Below are 20,309 nucleotides of genomic sequence, written 5' to 3'. Positions count from 1 at the left end.
AGCCATTTACTTTTTTATAACTTGGGCCTCTTGTGCACATTATTTATTTTGGTAACTAAAATCAGCTATGTTCGCCATACTGCCCCTTTAAATGGAATTTGAAAGGTTCAAATGCTTGCACTCCCATGCACATGTGCTTTAAAGGGAACCAGAGCTGACAAAAAAGAAAAGTTTTATACATACCTGGGGCTTCCTCCAGCCCCATCCGCACGGATCGCTCACATGCCGTGGTCCTCAGCCTTCTCCTGCGCCGGTACCGGGTCCCGTAACTTCGGCCAGTCTGACGGAAGAAAAGTGTGCTCTTTACGTATCTCTCCAGCGGCCGCCGTACAGCAGTGTTTACAGCAATGAGCAACCAGACCCCCCCCTGCCCCCGCGCGTGTCTAGTGCGACCACTGCACGGGATATGTATGTCATTTGGGTTTATCACTATCAGGGCTGTGGAGTCGGTACAAACATCCTCCGACTCCTCAGTTTAGGATTTCACCGAGTCCTCGACTCCAACTCCTCTAATTTGCATTATACATTTTTGTTGATGTATGTAACTTGAAATGCATCTCTTAACTACCAGCGCTTAGGAATTTTAAAATACAACTGAAGTGAGAGCGATATGGAGGCTGCCATATTTATTCCTTTTTAAACAATACCAGTTACCTGGCTAGCCGGCTGATCTTCTGCCTCTGCTTTTAGTCATAGACTAAAACTAGTCCTTGGTAAGAGTATAGAAGACGGGAACAAAAAATATCTATCAGGCCCTAGGCAATGTAACTGTGGGTACATGTAAGAGTGATTTGCAGGTACTCTGCAGGAGAATGAGGCGATTCTTCCTCTATTACACATTCTTCATGCACAATCTGACCATGGACCAGGTCCTAGGCAATATAACTGTGGGTACATGTAAGAGTGATTTGCAGGTACTCTGCAGGAGAATGAGGCGATTCTTCCTCTATTACACATTCTTCATGCACAATCTGAACATGGATCAGGCCCTAGGCAATGTAACTGTGGGTACATGTAAGGGTGATGTGCAGATACTCTGCAGGGGAATAAGGAGATTCTTCCTCTATTACACGTTCTTCATGCACAATCTGAACCAGGTTTATGGGTGATAGACAACACCTCTGTGTTCAATGTGCACAACCTTCTCAGTGGATTCCCTGCAGCTCTGTGGGGAGTGCATATGTAGAGTATAGTACTACTGTCTAACAATGTAAACCTGAGACAGATTAAATTAAAGTTTTATACATACATGGGGCTTCCTCCAGCCCCCTTTAGGCTAATCAGTCCCTCGCTGTCCTCCTCCGCCACCAGGATCTTCTGCTATGGGTCCAGGTACTTAAGCCAGTCGGGCGTAGTGCGCATCCACACACTCTTCTGCTGGGAGCGTACTACACATGTGCAGCACTATTGTGCAGGTGCAGAATATTCCTGGCTGTGGGAGCGGCACGCGGCCGGACTGCGCTGACTGGCTGAATTACCGGGACTCATAGCAGAAGATCCAGGTGGTGGAGGAGGACAGCGAGGGACTGATTGGCCTGAATGGGGACTGGAGGAAGCCCTAGGTATGTATAAAACTTTTCTTTTCATCCGTCTCGAGTACCCTTTAAAGCGGATCCGAGATGAAAAACGAACTATAACAAGTAACTTGTCTATATATCTTATGTACAGTTTAGATGGTTTAAACAGCAAATCTGTCTGCATACTGCTTTAATAGTATATGATTATTTCTTCCTGTGATACGACAGCAGCCATGTTGTTGGTAAACATTACACAGAGGCAGGCTTATCTGCACCATCAGCAGTCAGACTGAAAAAAAACCTAATCCCCCCCCCCTCCTCCTCCCTCCTCCCCTCTGCCTCTGAAATCCCTGGCTAGTAATACCTCCCCCCTCCTCCTGCCCAGACTGAGCTCCCATGAGCCCTTGCTACTGCCGAGGCTCTCTGAAAACTGTGGGTGGGGCTTATTTAGTTTATAGGGAATTTGAGTATTAAAACAAAAACAAAAAAGTATTTGGCTTGAGGAATGCCCTATAAACTATAGTAAAGGAACACAATTATGTAATGAGTAAAAGTTAATCTCTTATCCACTTTAATTCGTAGTCACCAAATTTTAACAACATATCAAATTATTTGATTTCATGAGCAAAGGGAGTGCATACATTTGCATAAACCAGCATCAACGCAGAATTATTTCCATCTCATTGACCATCTCTATTAGTGACACGGCTACACATCAGGCTTTATTCTTACAGCATAGATGTAATTTAGTATACTGTATATATAAGAGATTCCTGTGTACACATCATATATACTGTACAGTCACAATCAGATATGTATATCTGACTTTAAAAATACGGGGAATGCTTTATTTTATCATATTTTCTATATTAATCACAGTTTAAATTTATTAGGTGTCGGAGTCGGTGCATTTTCTTCCAACTCCAGGTACCCAAAAATTGCTCCGACTCCACAGCCCTGATCACTATTACTTATACAAATTAGGGCATGTAAAGAAAAAATACACCTTTATTTCCAAATAAAATATTGTTGCGATATATTGTACTAGGGACACAATTTAAACTATCTACCTCAGCACATTTTATTGTAATACTATAATGGCTGAAAACTGAGAAATAATGATTTTTTTTTTCATATTACTCCCTTTAAAATGCAGCTAGAATAAAATAATTCTTAGCAAAAAATACCACCCAAAGAAAGCCTAATTTGTGGTGGAAAAAAAGATGTATAAATCATTTCGGTGTCATAAGTGGCGATAAAGTTACTGGCGAATGTATGGGAGGAGCGTGATGTGTGAAAATTGTTCTGGTTTTTAAGGGTAAATAACCTCTGGTGGGGAAGTGGCTAAAGTGAACCTGAGGTGAGAATTTTATGAAGGCTGCCATATTTGTTTCTTTTTAAGCAATACTTGTTGCCTGGCTGCCCTGCTGATCCTCTGCCTCTAATGCTTTCAGCCATATACTCTGAACAAGCATGTGCATATCAGGTGTTTCTGACAATATTGTCAGATCTGGCAAGATTAGCAGCATGCTTGCTTCTGGTGGGATTCAGACACTACTGTAGCCAGATAAATCAGCGGGCTGCCAGGCAACTGGTATTGTTTGAAAGGAAACAAATATTGCAGCCTCCATATCACTCTCATCTCGGGTTCACTTTAAGTCAGACTTCATTCAGAAAAAAACACCAGGAACGCCAATATAGTGTAGTGTACACGGCACTGGGATAAGCAGCTGGAAAAGTGCAGGTTAAAAAGGAGGGCTGCTAGAAGGCAACCACAATATGTCATGTGGAGAATTCAGTCATGTGGATAGATCAGGAATCTTCTCTAAGGTATTGTCGGATGCTCTCCAGGTGAAAACAATAGAAAAAAAAACCCTGCTGGTATCAAATCACAGGGGGGACCCCTAATTAGGGAAATGGATGGGTGGGAGGAGGCGCCCCATGGAGATAAAAATTTAAACAGTGAGCTGTGTGCTCACTGGCAGTTTTAAAGTGATTGCAGTACATGGATATTAGCCTTTTGACCAAGGTGTTCAAATCAGCTGTTATTGTTTTTCTGTGGCTATCGAAGTAGTTACTGCCTAACATATGTCTATCGTGCTTCCTTTTAATTTTGGTCTCCCTGCTGATCATTTCAGTAACCAAGCCTTTAATTTATGTTCTATTGCCTAAATATTGTGCGAGACACAGATGCTGGTGAGCCAATATTCTGACACAACAAAGGCTCAGCCAGTGAAATTGTCAGCTAAAAATCTGGAATAGAAACAACATGTATCCTAATTATGCCATTGCACCTCAGAAGCACACAGTGCAGTCGTTACATGTGCTTTTGGTCTGGGAACTTTTATATGTAGTGACAGGAACGCTGTGTAAGGGTCCTCTGTATCGGCGCTACCCGCCTGCGTCCCTTCCCTCCCGCTGAATGGAGGAAAGGGATGCGGGCGGGTAGCGCCGTTACAGAGGAGGCGGGGGAGCAGCGCTGACAGACAGTCACATGTAAACAGCCTCGCTAGCACGGCGCTGGGGATAGCAGAGCGTAGGGGGGTCCTGGAGGCACACCATAGGGCAACAGAGGACGGCGGTGCAGGAGCGATCCGTGCAGATGGGGCTGGAGGAAGCCCCAGGTATGTATAAATCTTTTATTATTTTTGGTCTCTGGTACACTTTAACCGCTTCCTCAGGTCAATTTCAAAGTGTCTCAAAGCGGACCTGAACTCAGAACTTCCTCTCTGCTCTAAAAGATAAGCAACAGCATAATAACCTTTAAAGAAAAACATGTCTGTTACGGCTGATACAAATCCTGCAATAATCCTGCTTTCATGGAAGTATACATATTAACATCCTGTGTTTACAAATAAGCTGCACTCCTGTAGCAGAGGAGATGCCTGAGCTGACACAGCTGAGAGATCAAATTACACTGGGGATTAATCATGGATGAGGGGAAATTAGACAGGCTAAACTCTCTAAATACATACAGGGTGCGTTTCTTTATATTTTCCTTTTACCCTGTGCAAGAGTTCAAGTCCACTTTAGGGCACTTTGAAATTGTCCTGAAGAAGTGGGTAAGACCCATGAAATGCTTCATAATTAATATATTGACAGCCCATTCCTTGTTTGAGGCAAGATTATTTCAAACAGTTTTTAAACCTTTTATATCCCTGGTGCGCCTCCTTCCATCCTTCCAATAATGCATATACTCCTTGCGCTGCTCTGCACAGTCTTACCTGTGTAGACCCCTCTGGTTTGGTGAGGGTGGTGGCAGGGCCGGTTCAAGAAACAATTGGGCCCTAGGGCAAAATTAGCCTGGGGGCCCCCCAACAGACACCCCCCCCCCCCCCCGAACCAAAAAGCGTCAGAGGCCCTTTGTTGCAGCCAAATTTCCCTCCTGGGCCCCTGAGCTGGCTGCTGACCCTCCTCCAATCACCTCCCAACTTAACAGACTCTGCAGAGTCCCTGGGGAGCAACAGTCGGGGGCCCCTACAGGCTCTGGGGGCCCTGGGACAATTGCCCATTTTTCCCTATGGTAGCTCTGGCCCTGGGTGGTGGTAAAGGGAGTCAGTACCAAGGGGCATGATTAAATGTGATGGGTGTGGGAGCACATGGCAATACAGAAGGAACATGATCATAAATTAAGCTTGTCTGTAAAGGGGGTGTGGCTATACAGCCATATTGACATAGAAACAGAGGGAGAACATAGTGCTACCAGGAGTGACATAGCTATACTTGGCTACACGGTCATTCCTACTGTATCTGCTTGTTATTGGTATTGTCTGCCATTCATTTGTGTTGTTTTAGTTTCCTGACTTCCTTAGGATAACTGGCACAGTTGGACTAATGCAGTAGCTGGGAGGAAATTCTACCACTCGGAGAAAGTCCGAAAGAACGCCTAAACTGAGCGAGATATGGAGGCTGCCATATTTATTTCCTTATAAACCCTTCCAGTTACCCGGCAGTCCTGCTGATGTCTGTGGCTGCAGTAGTTATCTGGATCACACACCTAAAACAAGCATGCCTGGTATTGTTTAAAAGGAAATAAATATGGCAGCATCCATATCCCTCTCAGATCAGGTGTCTTTTGAAGGAGAGACAGGCCCATCCTGAAGTTTTCTAGAAACTCTTATAGCCGCTTTCTATATTGGTTTTGACAAGCTGGGCATATATCACATGATCAGTATTTCAGGGCAGAAAAATAGACATTGTAAAGTTTGCAAATTTTCACCATTTGGCCTGTTTGTGGAATAGATGTGCAAATGATTTTTTTAAGTTGTCTATACACTTGTAATTAGCACTGTCATTCTGGCATTGTTGTCTCTTTTAGTAGTTATCTTTACCTGCCATCTAGAAAATTGTACATGTCACATTTTTAAAATGAATTGTTTCATACTTGCCTGGTTGTGCACTTTTTTTAATACACACTTATCTCTTACTACATTCAGTAATTAAACAAAAAAATAAAAGCTATACAGTATGTATTCACCTTAACCTCTTGAGGACCACAGGACCCTAAAGACCAGGCCTTTTTTTGGCCTGCAGCTTTAAGGCTAAGCTGCAGGGCCGCACAATACAGTACAAGTGATTTCCCCCACCCCCTTTCTCCCCTCAAGCTCTCTGTTGGTGGGGTCTGATAGCTCCCCAGATGTTTGTTTATTTTTATAAAAATATTTATTTCTTTTATTTTGTAATAAATTAGTGTTTGTTTTTTTTTTGTTTTTTTTTTATTGTTCCCCCGCCAGCCAATCAGTGTCATAGGCTTTGGCGGTTTCGCCGTCTAACAGTCTCCGAGCGGCGATCGCAGTGTGCGTGCGATCTCCTGCAAAAGCAAGCCCCAGGACTTTACGTCGATTGGCGTTAGGCGGGCCTGGGGCTGCGGCCACGCCCACCGGCGTGACTTGGTTGGCAATAGGTTAAAGTGGAACTAAACTCAGAACTTTCTCTATGCTCTAAAAAGTTACCCATAGCATGATAAACCTTTAGGGCAAAAATTACAGTTTATGGAAATCCTAAAAAATGGTTTTACTTGGATTCACTTCACTAGAAGCACTGAAAGGGTTAAGCATGCATTTACACAGGGCAGGGGGCTGCCACATCACAGCTCACAGCTATGATTCACAGCTGCTGATAAGACACTCTGATCTAGCTAAACAATCACAGTCCAGTGAAATTACTCAGCAACCCTGTGTAAAATAATGACTTTTCATCGTGTGATGTGCTAATTCAGGTCCGCTTTAACCATTTAAGTCTATCTGGATGGATATATCTGTCCACATAGACTGTGCAGCTCCTGCTGCCTGAGGCACGTGAGCGGTCCCGCCGCCTGCCGTTAGCCCCCTGATCAGTGAATGGGAATATAGTTCCCATTCACCGATCTAAGTCCCCCGCAGAAAAACTGACGCTCTCTTATCAGAGACCGCAGTCTTTCTGCAAAAAAAAAAACGTTTCCCGTCCTCTCTCTAGTTCCTGGAAGCGTGATCGTACGCTTCCAGGACTTTTTTGACTGTGGCCATCTTGTGGCCAAATACTAAACTACACCCACATACATTTTTATTAAATAATTACATTACATCACATTTAAAATTAGCTGTTTGCCTCCCACACCAAAAATTACCCAAATAAATGTTGTTTTTTTAAAAAAATTACAATAAAAAAAACATAAATAGGGTCTGAACTTTTAAATATGCATGTCAAGAGAGTATATTATTATAGTTTTTAAAATTCTAAGCTTGTAAATTGTGATGGACGCAAATTGAAAAAATGCACCTTTATTTCTAAATAAAATATCGGCGCCATAAATTGTGATAGGGACATAATTTAAACGGTGTAATAACAAGGACAAATGGGCAAATAATATACATGGGTTTTAATTACGGTAGCATGCATTAATATCAAACTATAATGGCCAAAATTTGAGAAACAATTTTTTCCATCTTTTTCTTAATCTTCCTGTTAAAATGGATTTAGAAAAAAAGAATTCTTAGCAAAATGTACCACCCAGAGAAAGCCTAATTAGTGGCAGAAAAAAACAAGATATAGATCAATTAATTGTGATAATTAGTGATAAAGTTATTGGCGAATGAATGGGAGGTGAAAGTTAAATTTCCACCACGACACTGCGCTCACAGCTTCAGAGTTGTCTTGTTCAGAAGTTGTCACTCAAACATACAAGGGAAAACAAAGAGACATAGCATAATACTGTTTGGACTTATATCTCCTTCCCAAACACCATGTGCTCTAAATAATTTTCTAGTGTGCCTCCTCCGGCATGCAGGGTCTCACAGGTCCTCACCATATAGCGTGGCCGCCAAATCACAGACAGCTATACACATCTAATGTTACCACCGAATGTCACAGTGCTCTTCCTGCTATCCCAACCACCAGTACACGTGGACTCTCACCTATTCACATTGCCATCCACATTATAAGACAGCAAACTCGCTTATTGCATAGCCTCAACAGTCGTCTCCCCGCAGATGGATCCACATCAGAGCAGATAGTTCATAGCACCTATCAAACTCCCTCAAGCAGACACAACCTGGGAGGGAGTTTGATAGGTGCTATGAACTATCTGCTCTGATGTGGATCCATCTGCGGGGAGACGACTGTTGAGGCTATGCAATAAGCGAGTTTGCTGTCTTATAATGTGGATGGCAATGTGAATAGGTGAGAGTCCACGTGTACTGGTGGTTGGGATAGCAGGAAGAGCACTGTGACATTCGGTGGTAACATTAGATGTGTATAGCTGTCTGTGATTTGGCGGCCACGCTATATGGTGAGGACCTGTGAGACCCTGCATGCCGGAGGAGGCACACTAGAAAATTATTTAGAGCACATGGTGTTTGGGAAGGAGATATAAGTCCAAACAGTATTATGCTATGTCTCTTTGTTTTCCCTTGTATGTTTGAGTGACAACTTCTGAACAAGACAACTCTGAAGCTGTGAGCGCAGTGTCGTGGTGGAAATTTATTGGAATACATCTTATGCTTGGTGACTGACGCTGCGATCCAGAGAACTCTTTTGCTGGTTAAGTAATAGACTGGTTAATGATACTACTAATACTGGGACATTAATTGAGTGAGCGCACGAATACATTGGTTTTCAGTGGGAGGTGAAAGTTGCTTGGAGGCATAAGGTGAACAACACTGTAGGCTGAAGTGGTTAAAGTGAATCTAAACGGAAAAAAACAAACTTTCAAATTCTATGTGTATGTAGCACTAATGGTAAATATAACTTTACTGGAGTCTCCTCTTTATATTTTAAATTTGAAGGCTGAATTTGTAAAGGTGTGTTTTGTACATGCGCACAATTTGCCCACAGTTTGTGTCGCACGCTAGAATTGGCCCCAATCCTGTACAGACCCATTACTAGTCAACAACCGAGCAATGCTTTCTGTTTCTAGGTTAGATAATTGCCCATGTAGAGGGAAGCCTCTGGGTGGCTTAGAGGCTTCCTGATGCATCTTGTAGCCCACTGTTGCTGTGCAGGGTCTTTCCGATCATATCCAACAAGCACTTGGCAGATTTGTTCCTGTGGCCACTCTTGTGTATGAGCTTGGCTGTACTGTGCACATGCAAGTATGGCCATGCCTGCACAATAAGCTGAAGTAACTTGTTAACATGCCACTTGGTGCTTTTGCTCATACACAGAGAGGAGTGCGCCTGTTAAGAGGAAATGGGCCACCATCACAGTCCTATTTAAAACTTGCTTCATTCAGCTGCAAAGGAAAAAAGAGATAACAGCCTCTTGAACTTTTCAGCCCATTCTTATTATCAGCAGTGTTTCCTAAGTCAAGCAGAAGTATTTTGACTTTATTCACTTTTCAAGCAAATTATGTAGGTATGTCGGTAGTCTTGTAAAAGTAATACCTTTTAATGGCTAACTGATCGTTAAATTACTGTAAGTGTAAAAGTAATACCTTTCAGGTAATGCAAAAAAGTGGCGCGCTTAACATACCCCTTGCCATGAAAACATGAAAGGGACCTCCGCACTATGTACCCATGTTTATCTCATGTCACATTTCTGTTCGGTATGCTTTAAGAAAATTGACCTTATAAGTTAAAGCAACTATAGTGTCAGATGTTTTAAACTGATTATTGTATATAAACGTCTGTAGATTGTAAAGAATTTGATGCAAACAAACAGCTATTATATGTACAGTAACATCCGAGACATTACAATAATGACCTTGCCATTCCGAACTTGAGTGTTCCTGCCACTTTTCTTCTCCTTTATAAAGAAAGCTTGTTCTCTTACACAGCAGCTGCTGACCCGAAACTAATAAAAATCTATTGATTCACTCGAGAAGACACGCTTGTCCAAATATCAAATAGAAAGTAAATAGCATATGTAGACTTGGAGAGCAATATGCCTGGTATTTGCAGCATAGGAAAACATCATTGAGAATGTTTCATATTTATGGGATTTGAGCATTCTTTATTGAGTAAAATATCAGGGCTTGACCTGCTTAGTCTGTACACAGACTTGTGGCAATGGCGTAGGCCTAATGCTGAACTTATAGATGGGAATGGCTGCTGTATGTTTACCACGGTTGATTAAAGCTCAACTAAAGAACTGAGTATGGAATAACTGACTGGTTCACCATTGGTAAAGGAGGGTGAAAAGGTTGCATGTTTGAATCAAATAATCAGTGAAGGTTGCATATTGTCTGCCTATTTATTTACCTTGTATGCTGAATATGTAATTCAGAAAGCTGGTTTGGATGAGTCATATTCTGGAATTAAAATAGTGGCTAGGAATATTGTATACAGTATACAGTCATAAATAGGGTCATGCGCAGAAAAATCGATGCTTTGAATTGTGAGTGTGGAGAAAGCTACTGAGAGTTCCCTGGACTGCTAGAAGATCTAAGTTATTGCTTAAAGAGGAGCTGTCAGCCATATTATCTCAGGAAAAAAAATCAAATACATAAGTAGATAAATACTTGCTCTACTTACATAACATATGTATTGCACTGTCCACGTTATGATTCCTATGAATTTTATAAATTAAAAGTAGAGAATCCTATTCTAGACAGTTTCCATATTACTGTGGCTATTTTGAAGACAGTCATGATGTAATATCTGCCCTTAGTCTCCTCTGCCTGATTTGCCGGCCCTTCACTATAGAAAGTGCATTGTTTCAGCCTGGGAAATTTTGGCCAATCAGAGAGGAACAGAGGTGTGGGAGGGGAAAACTGGAGGGAAAGAGGCTTCAGCCAATCAGGCTGCATTAGTTAAAGGGAAGGTTCAGGGAGGGGATTCAAAAAATAAAAATAAATTTCCACTTACCTGGGGCTTCCTCCAGCCCGTGGCAGGCAGGAGGTGCCCTCGCCGCCGCTCCGCAGGCTCCCGGTGGTCTCCGGTGCCCGACCCGACCTGGCCAGGCCGGCTGCCAGGTCGGGCTCTTCTGCGCTCCATTTCCTGGGACTTCTGCGTCCTACGACGGCGCGCTGACGTCATCGGACGTCCGCCGGGCTGTACTGCGCATGCGCAGTAGTTCTGCGCATGCGCAGTACAGCCCGGCGGACGTCCGATGACGTCAGCGCGCCGTCGTGGGACGCAGAAGTCCCAGGAAATGGAGCGCAGAAGAGCCCGACCTGGCAGCCGGCCTGGCCGGGTCGGGCACCGGAGACCACCGGGAGCCTGCGGAGCGGCGGCGAGGGCACCTCCTGCCTGCCACGGGCTGGAGGAAGCCCCAGGTAAGTGGAAATTTATTTTTATTTTTTGTATCCCCTCCCTGAACCTTCCCTTTAAGTCTGAGAGAAAGTAGAGAAGCAAAACAAGACAACCCAGCATGCCCTGCAGCTTGTCTTTTGTGTACCAAATAAGTCATGTAAAGTGGGGAATGATAATTTATCAACAAGAAAAGTAATAGTGATTTTAACTTTTGGAATGCCTGATTAGCATCCTTATTACTTGTTTACCAGATAAAAATAAAGAATAGATTTTTGATTTTATGCCCGACAGTTAAGGCCCATACACACGTCGGATTTCCGTGAACGACGGGTCGTTTGAACGTCCCGTCGTTCAGTTGTTCGGCCGCTAAATCGGGCGTGTGTACAGACTGTCGTTCGCTTGATAAGAGTGAGTTTGAGCGATCCGCCCAGCGGATCGCTCAAACTCACTCTTATCAAGCGAACGATAGTCTGTACACACGCCCGATTTAGCGACTGAACGACGGGACGTTCAAACGACCCGTCGTTCACGGAAATCCGACGTGTGTATGGGCCTTAACTCTTTTGGGACCAGACGGCTCCGTGGATTCGAGATAAACTTTTACTCATTGCTTAATTGTGTTTCTTTCATATAGTTTAGCAAAGAGATGAGCAGCGCTACTTAAAAACAGATGAATGCTTACCTGCAAAAGTGTGCAAGCCCCACTTATGGGATAAAATACACACTGAGCACACACATGACCTGTCTACCACTTGGAGGATGTTGGTTTCCTCTAACAGCTTGCATGCAACTTGTTAGGTACTCGTCCCTCCCACTGTCGAAGAAGTCTTTCCTCCATGGGAGGGGACCTAACACTAACTAAATTATACCTATGCATATGCATAGCCTGGGCGCGCTACCAAGTAAAATTAAGAATTGCGTAAAAAAGTGGGATCAACGCATTACCAGGCAGCCTCTGAATGGCCTCAGCTCAGAGATGCGCTGAGCCCCCCCTCAGCGCATCTCTGAGCTGAGGCCATTCAGAGGCTGCCTGGTGATGCGCTGATCCCACTTTTTTACGCAATTCTTAATTTTACTTGGTAGCGCGCCCAGGCTATGCATATGCATAGGTATAATTTAGTTAGTGTTAGGTCCCCTCCCATGGAGGAAAGACTTCTTCGACAGTGGGAGGGACGAGTACCTAACAAGTTGCATGCAAGCTGTTAGAGGAAACCAACCTCCTCCAAGTGGTAGACAGGTCATGTGTATGCTCAGTGTGTATTGTATCCCATAAGTGGGGCTTGCACACTTTTGCAGGTAAGCATTCATCTGTTTTTAAGTAGCGCTGCTCATCTCTTTGCTATGTTTTGATTTATTTCTGGTCAGCTGCTCCCACTTAACAGTTTTGCCTTTGGTGTATATGCAGAGCTTCTGTTTGGTTCAAGGTGCGTTTGTAGTCTCTGGGGGGGCTCAGCGCATCTCTGAGCTGAGGCCATTCAGAGGCTGCCTGGTGATGCGCTGATCCCGCTTTCATATAGTTTATAGGACATTCCTCAAACCAAATACTATAATTTTTATTTTAATACTCTAATTCGCTATAAACTGAACAAGCCTTGCCACAGCTTCCCCAGAGTGCCTTGGCACTGTAGCAAGGGCTTATGGGAGCTGTCTTGGCAGGAGGAGGAGGAGGAGGAGGCTACTAGCCAGAGATTTCAGAGGCAGGGGAGAGGGGGGTGAAGTTTTCACAGGCTGAGAGCTGGAGATGCTATCAGCTTGCCTGTGTGTAATGTGACAAACAGAACATGGGCGCTTTCATTGTATCACAGGAATAAATAAGCATATACTGTTGAAGCTGTTTGCAGCTAGATTTGCTGTGTAAACTATCTAAACTTTAGATAATATATATAGACAAATTACTTGTTAGTTGTAATGATCGCTGCTGCAGCAGGTGTTGCTGGAAGAAGTAGTGCTGCAGCTCAGGCAGTTCTGATCTCTTTCCATGCAAGCTGCATAGCTTTGTCTGCCTTTCCCTGCTGTCAGCTTGTGACTGATTATCATTCACCTGTGTGGGAATCTGCATGTCTGCTCCCATTGGATGACCTCAGTATAAAGATCTGCTTCCTGCAGGACTCCTCGGGTTTTCATAGCTTCAGTTTAAGCCTGTCTTGCTGTCGCTTCAGCCCCCGATCGTGTTTCTTGTTCTAAAAGATACTTTGCTGGTTTTGCATCATATATTGGTTCATTGCCCATATATATGCATACCAGCACGTTTATTATTTTCCTTGTATTCGTGTTACGTTGATACATCAGTGTCGCTGATGTATACGTACACGAACTGTTTATATCCTGTGTGCAGTTAGTCAGCTTTCCAGCACGTTTTGGTAGTTTGCGCGTATCGTGAGCACCCGTGCTGAGCTAGTATCCTGCTCCTGGTCCTGTTCGTGGATTGCGTTCATCTCTGCGAGGAGATAACGAATCCTTCTGAATCCTGTCCTGTTACCGTTTGTGGATTGCGTTCATCTCTGCGAAGAGATAACGAATCCTTCTGAATCCTGTTCTGTTACCGTTTGTGGATTGCGTTCATCTCTGCGAAGAGATAGCGAATCCTTCTGAGTCCTGTTCTCTGTATTTCTCCAGTCCTAGTCAGCGTTCCTGCTTATGTCATATATCGGTTCATTGCCGATATATACATATGTTAGTCAGACGTTACAAATAGTTTCATTGATAGCTGTAATTGTAATACGCTAGGAAAACATACTTATTGTATATTTGTCTGTGTTACGTTCATCTATCTTGATCCTGCTATTTCCTGACTATCCTGTCCTGTCTTTGTGAGGCACGCCATCGCTGCAATCGCATTGGCTGCCTCATTCCAGTCTGTCTTGTTTTGGACGCTTGCTGTCGCTAAGTAGCCGCTAGCTAGCAAGCGTTCATTCTGTCTACCTGTCCTGATCTCCTCAGTTCTGGTTTATGCGCTCAGCGCTACTTTGTGCTAAGACGTTATAACGAAAGCATTGTTTGTGGCTGTCAGATCTGCACCTGCTCTGTGCGCCACAATCTCCTATTGGAGTCAGTCCTCCCCTCCACTATACTAGGGATAGCCTGTTTCGTTGTGCTAGTGTGTGTACCTCCTCCATGCCAGCTCATGCGTTGCATGCTGACTGGAGAATACACCTCGAAGCCTCACATTAGTTTTTCATCTCTGATCCGCTTTAAAAAGAACTCGAGGTGGGTTCTAAGAATCCTATTAGCACACAGAGGCTGAGTCTGCATATAATGCCCAGTCTCTGTTGCTATACTGTTTCCCCCCAGCCCCTCCCCCACGCTCTGCTGGCCCCCTAGATCAAACGCTATGCTAGCGACTTCACTAGCAGGCTGTTTACATCTGCACTGTCACACTCGCCGCTCCCCCGCCTCCTCTATGTCCCTGTTCCCCGCCTGCGTCCCTTCCCTCCCCCCTGATTGGAGGGAAGGGACGCAGGCGAGGAGCAGAGATATAGAGGAGGCGGGGGAGCAGCGAGAATGACAGTGCAGAGGTAAACAGCCTATCGACACGCTGCGTGTCGCTAGCACGGCGTTTAATTTATAGGACTGCGGACAACGTGGGCTTGACTGACAGCGGCGCTCGCACAGACGCAGTAGAGGAGGTCGGGCTCAGCACCGGCGGGTACCCCGGGCCGGCGGCTGCGAACAGAGATTCTGCGTGTGACATATCGGCTGCAAGGGGCTGGAGGAAGCCCTGGGTAAGTATATCATGGGGCAGAACATTTTGCTTTATGCTTCCTTTAAACACAATCTTTTCTTTTGGTCTGAATGATCTTTTCAAAACCAACATAGTTTGCTAAAAAACGCTCCGTTCATAGGAACCTTTAGAATGGGACCTGCTGATTGGCTGCTGTGGGCAACTTGAAATAATTATTATTATTTTTGCCCATTAAGTAATTTACAGTAGCGTTAAAGGAAAATGCATGTTTTGTTTACCAGAAAAGCAGATTTAATAACACACCTGTCCTGTTGTTTCAGTTATTACTGCAATGTATGTGACTGCGTAGTGAAGGATTCCATCAACTTCTTGGACCACATCAATGGCAAAAAACGTAAGTGACATTTTTTATTTGTTCTGGCTGATAAGCTGTACCAAGAGATGCAAGCCCTTTTCAATACAAAAATCCTATTCCAGCTTCTATTTCTACATGTGGCATTGATTTACCCTATGCGCCTTTGTAGGTTGTAGCAACATAGCACCGTGGATTCTATTTTTGATGGTGCAAGGCTACCCTGTAGCCTTGCATTCCTATAACTGATCACGGTACATACTGCTCTTCAACCCTTACTCATAGCCTTTGTTAATGGAATTTTGTTGATGTACAAGCAGAAGCTTTCTCTTGAATTTGATGCTCCACTTAAATAGAGACTACATGGCCTTGCCATGACCCTGGCCAAGGGCTCAAGGAGTGTTGGGGGAGCTTCCTGTTTCTCACTCATATGTATTTTTTGTACCTGTATAAGTGTACCTAGTCTTGTAACCTTCAGCAGCTGAATAGGTAGAGAAAAGTTTATTCTGTAGGAACATTTTAACAGAAACCCTTTTAAATGGTTTGCATAATGGACCCTATCCAACTCACTATCTCGCCTACATTTTTTCTAGGAGATAATTTTACATGTTTTGTTTTACTCTTTAGCAGCAAATTTATTTAGAGCCTTGCAAGTGCTCCAGGCCAATTTATTTTTTTTGTAACATTTTCTTGTTTCTAATTAGTACTGCTGCAATGTGTATTTATGGCCATTTATCACTAAGGGGCGTTGAGACCATAACAGAGGACTTCAGTTTTCAGTTTCTATATTTTCAGCTAGAGAGAGAGATCAGAGCATTCCAAGAATTTACAGCTGAGGTCAAAAGCAAGTGCACTTCTCTCAAAGGAGATAACTCTATTTCAGCTGCTAATGGGTTAAATAACTTTTCAGCACCTGCAATTGAAAAAGTACCAAAAAGTAGGTTAAAAGGTACTTTCAACTTTTTCTTGCTGGCTGGTGGATTAAAGGGCATTTTATCGATAAGATGTGAAAATTAACGTAGGAGAAAACTTAGGAGAAGAACAGAATTGGATCGGGCCTAATGTGTGATGATATGCTCTGCATGTGTTTGATTTTGGGCAACTACTGTTTAAACCAGTGATGACTAACCTTGGCACTTCAGCTGTGACAAAACTACAAATCCCATCATGCCTCTGCCTCCCCAAGTTGTGCATAGAGCTGTCAGAGTATTGCAATGCCTCATGGGAATTGTAGTTCCACCACAGCTGGAGTGCCAAGGTTAGCCATCACTGGTTTAAACCCTTACATGCTGCTTATAGGTCCTTGTGTATAGGTTGCTTCCAACAGGAGTTTGATTTTAGCAACTTAAAGGGAACCTGAAGTGAGAGGTATATGAAGGCTGCCATCTTCATTACCTTTATAAACAATGCTAGTTGCCTGGCTGTCACGCTGAGCTTTAGGTTTTAGTTGTTTTGAATCACACTCGTGCAACAAGCATGCAGCCAGAGGAGGCAGACCAGAGTCACAGCATCTGATGGGCATGCTCATTCTGGGCCAGTGACGTCTAGAGGTCAGCACAGAATTCAGGCGACTGGTATTGTTTATTGGAGAATGAAGATCTCAGCATCCATATCCCTCTCACTTCAGCTATCCTGTAAGATTTAAAGCAAACCTGTAGCGGAAAAAAAAGTAAAATATAATGAATTGTATGTATAGTACGGATAAGGAATAGAACATTAGTAGCAAAGAATAGAGTCTCATATGCTTTTATTTATAAAGCTTTTTTTTCATAACATTGAATATTTCTGTCACAGTTGCAGTCTTAAAAGCACACTTTGAGGTAAATATTTTTTTGTATGTAAAATACCTCATGAGGTATTTACCTCTTTATGTAGCAATTCTGATATATTTTTCTCCATTTCCGAACATGAGGTAAAACATGAGGTAAAACATGAGGTAAATGCATAAAGTGAGGTAAAACATGAGGTATTTCAGCGGTAAGCATGCAGTAAATAAATAATAGTAGTCTTTAATTGTCTTCCATAAGTTAGGACTGTCTTTGAAAGATGTGTTTTTATTTTTTTTTGAGGGGGGAAGGTGTATTTGCTTATGTAGCAACCTATGAAAAGTATAATTATAGACATCCCTTATTTAAAAAAAAAATTCAGTAAATATTTGGAGTTTTTTATTTCCACAATACTTTTCTATTACACAACCTGAATAGGAATGACACTAAAACAGCAATAGGAACTCCACTAAAAACTGCACAATGCATACAAATTGACTTTACCTCCAGGTACAGGCAGGTCATAAACTGATCGGTAAACTATGTGCTAACATGCCCCCTAATTTCCATGAGAATAGCTATTTTTGGTAAATTACCTCATGAATTACCTCATAATTTACCTCATGAGGTAAAACATTACTAAAACCTGCCAGAATTGCTAAATATCATTACCTCATGAGGTAAATTACCTCACATGAGGTAATTTGTTTGATAACCCTACCAGAATTGAAGCCTTTATATTTTAAACTATAAAACAAAGCAGAAATAATGACCCTTTGAACTTTGCTGCAGTAAATCCTTATCTCAAGCTGCCTCTCACTGAGTCTTGGCTGTTTAAAGAGACTCTCGCTTCAGAGCTCTTAGTTAGCAGGGGCATGTGTGCCTGTGCTAAAACGCCGCTATCCCGCGGCTAAACGGGGGTCCCTTACCCCCCGAAATCCCCTCCGTGCAGCCGGGGATCTCTTCCGGATTGAAGCAGGGCTAACCGCCGCAGCCCTGCCCCACACGCGTCTGTCAGCGCGTATCTCCGCCTCTCCCCCGCCCGTCTCAGTCTTCCTTCGCGGAGAGGGGCGGGGGAGAGGCGGCGATGCGCCGCTCATAGACGCGACTAGAGGCTGCCTCTAGGAGCAGCAAACTCTTCGAACCAATTTGGTCGTTGATTTTGCGGGGGGGGGGGGGGGGTTGGGGGTGAAGGGACCCCCGTTTAGCCGCGGGATAGCGGCGTTTTAGCAGGGGCACGCATGCCCCTGCTAACTATGAGCTCTGAAGCGAGAATTATTCTCGCTTCAGTGTCTCTTTAAGTGCTTCAGAAAATAGGACTGTATCAGACTCTGTGTGTCGAAGACCTCAAAGAAGCTCTTCTACATGGATAACTGAAGTTTATTAATTCTTCCTGTACTGAAAAACAATATGAGACTCTTTTCTTTGCTACTAATGTTCTGTTTCTTAGCTGTACTACACATACAATTCATTATATCATAAGTTTATTTTCGCTTCAGGTTTGCATGAAGGAGACTTTTCATTTTTCTTTTTATGTTGCAACATTTGTGATTTTTTTTTTTTTTCAAATATCTCTTCTAATTGTGAATAGGCTGTCACTGTCACCGAGGCATTTATTGTTCCACTTTAAAGCATGACTATGTTTTTGAAGTTTTCTCCACTGTAAGCTTTAACATCATTTCTTAATATTACAAAGTTGTACTGTATGTATTATGCATCCGCATTTTCTCCCGTAAATTGGAGGTTTAGAACTTCTCAGAGGTTTATTGGCTTTGGTTTCCCAAATTTGAGGACACCTTTTTACTTCCTGTCCTAAAGAACACCTGTCACATGACGGGAAGTAACGGAAGTATCCCTATGATAAATACTACCCTTCCTGTCAATAGCCAAGATCTGAAGTGGTGAGGTGTAAGGTTGACTGGAGGTAGGAGGGACTTTATGGACTTAAAGGGATACTGTAAGGGGGTCGGGGGAAAATGAGTTGAAGTTACCCGGGGCTTCTAATGGTCCCCCACAGACATCCTGTGCCCGCGCAGCCACTCCCCGATGCTCCGGCCCCGCCTCCGGGGCACTTCTGGAATTTCAGACTTTAAAGTCTGAAAACCACTGCGCCTGCGTTGCCGTGTCCTCACTCCCGCTGATGGCACCAGGAGCGTACTGCGCAGGCCCAGTATGGTCTGTGCCATGTGCTCCTGGTGATATCAGGGGAAGCGAGGACACAGCAACGCAGGCGCAGTGGTTTTCAGACTTTAAAGTCTGAAATTCCAGAAGTGAACAGGAGGCGGGGCCGGAGCTTCGGGGAGTGGCTGCGCGGGCACAGGATGTCTGCGGGGGACTATTAGAAGCCCCGGGTAAGTTTTACCCCTGACTCCCCTACAGTATCCCTTTAAAGAGAAGCCGAGGTGGATTTTCGAGGGGCAGATAGGACACAGAGGCGGACCCCCTCCCCCCCAAAAAAATCTGTGTATCATTGGTTATAAGCCATACTCTTCTAAACCATTTGTAAAATGCATAAGGCTAGGTTCACACTATGTCAGATTAGCAATGTGTATGATCTCAGCAGATCCGATGTACATCTTTGTTAACGGATCCGCTGTGTCCATCGATATACGTTTTTGTATCCAGTACAAGTTTTGTCATGCATGACAGCACTTTGATTACCAGATCAGGAACAAGGGATGTGTTGAAATGGACAGATCCTATAGCTAGCTTGGAGTCTGTCAACATGTCCATTAAAGGTAACCCAAACTGAGATGAATATGGATGTTTCCTTTTAAACAATACCAGTTGCCTGTCAGTCCTGCTGATCTCTTTGGCTGCAGTAGTGGGTGAATCACACACCTGAAACAAACATGCAGCTAATCCAGTCTGACTTCAGTCAGAGCACCTAGTCTGCATGCTTGTTCAGGGGCTGTGGCTAAAAGTATTAGAGACCAAGGATCAGCAGGAGAGTCAGGCAACTGGTATTATTTTAAAAGGAAAAATCCATATCCTTCTCAGTTTAGGTTCTCTTTAAGCCTGCTCATCTCCATTCCAAAAACAATCTCTTTTTATGTCTAATGCGGGGTGTCCAAACTTTTTAGGCCAGGGGCCATATTGCCGTTCTTGAGAGTGGTAGGGAACCGAACTAGCGTAAGTAAACACAGTATTTGCTGATTGCCGTTAGGTAGCCTATGCTCTGACATTTTATCAAATAAAAAAATATTCCATGGGTAATAACCCATATGCTATGTGATGTGAGCACAGTGGCAGCTGCTAATCAGTGGCTGTTACTGCTGCTGGCACAGTGGCAGCTGCTAATCAGTGGCTGTTACTGCTGCTGGC

At 43.6% G+C, this 20,309-nt stretch overlaps 1 protein-coding gene across 1 annotated transcript in view; it reads left to right on the top strand.

Annotated features, from left to right (window-relative positions):
* ZMAT2 (zinc finger matrin-type 2) overlaps window positions 1-20,309 on the top strand; it is a 57,344-nt gene that overhangs the window by 7,812 nt on the left and 29,223 nt on the right. Inside the window, exon 4 of the mRNA XM_068277804.1 lies at window positions 15,188-15,261. Within this exon, the coding sequence (XP_068133905.1) occupies window positions 15,188-15,261 (74 nt within the window). The remainder of the gene's footprint in view (window positions 1-15,187; window positions 15,262-20,309) is intronic.

This window comes from Hyperolius riggenbachi, chromosome 3 (genome assembly GCF_040937935.1).
Source record: "Hyperolius riggenbachi isolate aHypRig1 chromosome 3, aHypRig1.pri, whole genome shotgun sequence".
NCBI lineage: Eukaryota > Metazoa > Chordata > Amphibia > Anura > Hyperoliidae > Hyperolius > Hyperolius riggenbachi.
Note: the sequence above shows the minus strand (reverse complement) of the source record. Positions and strands in the feature narration are given on the sequence as shown.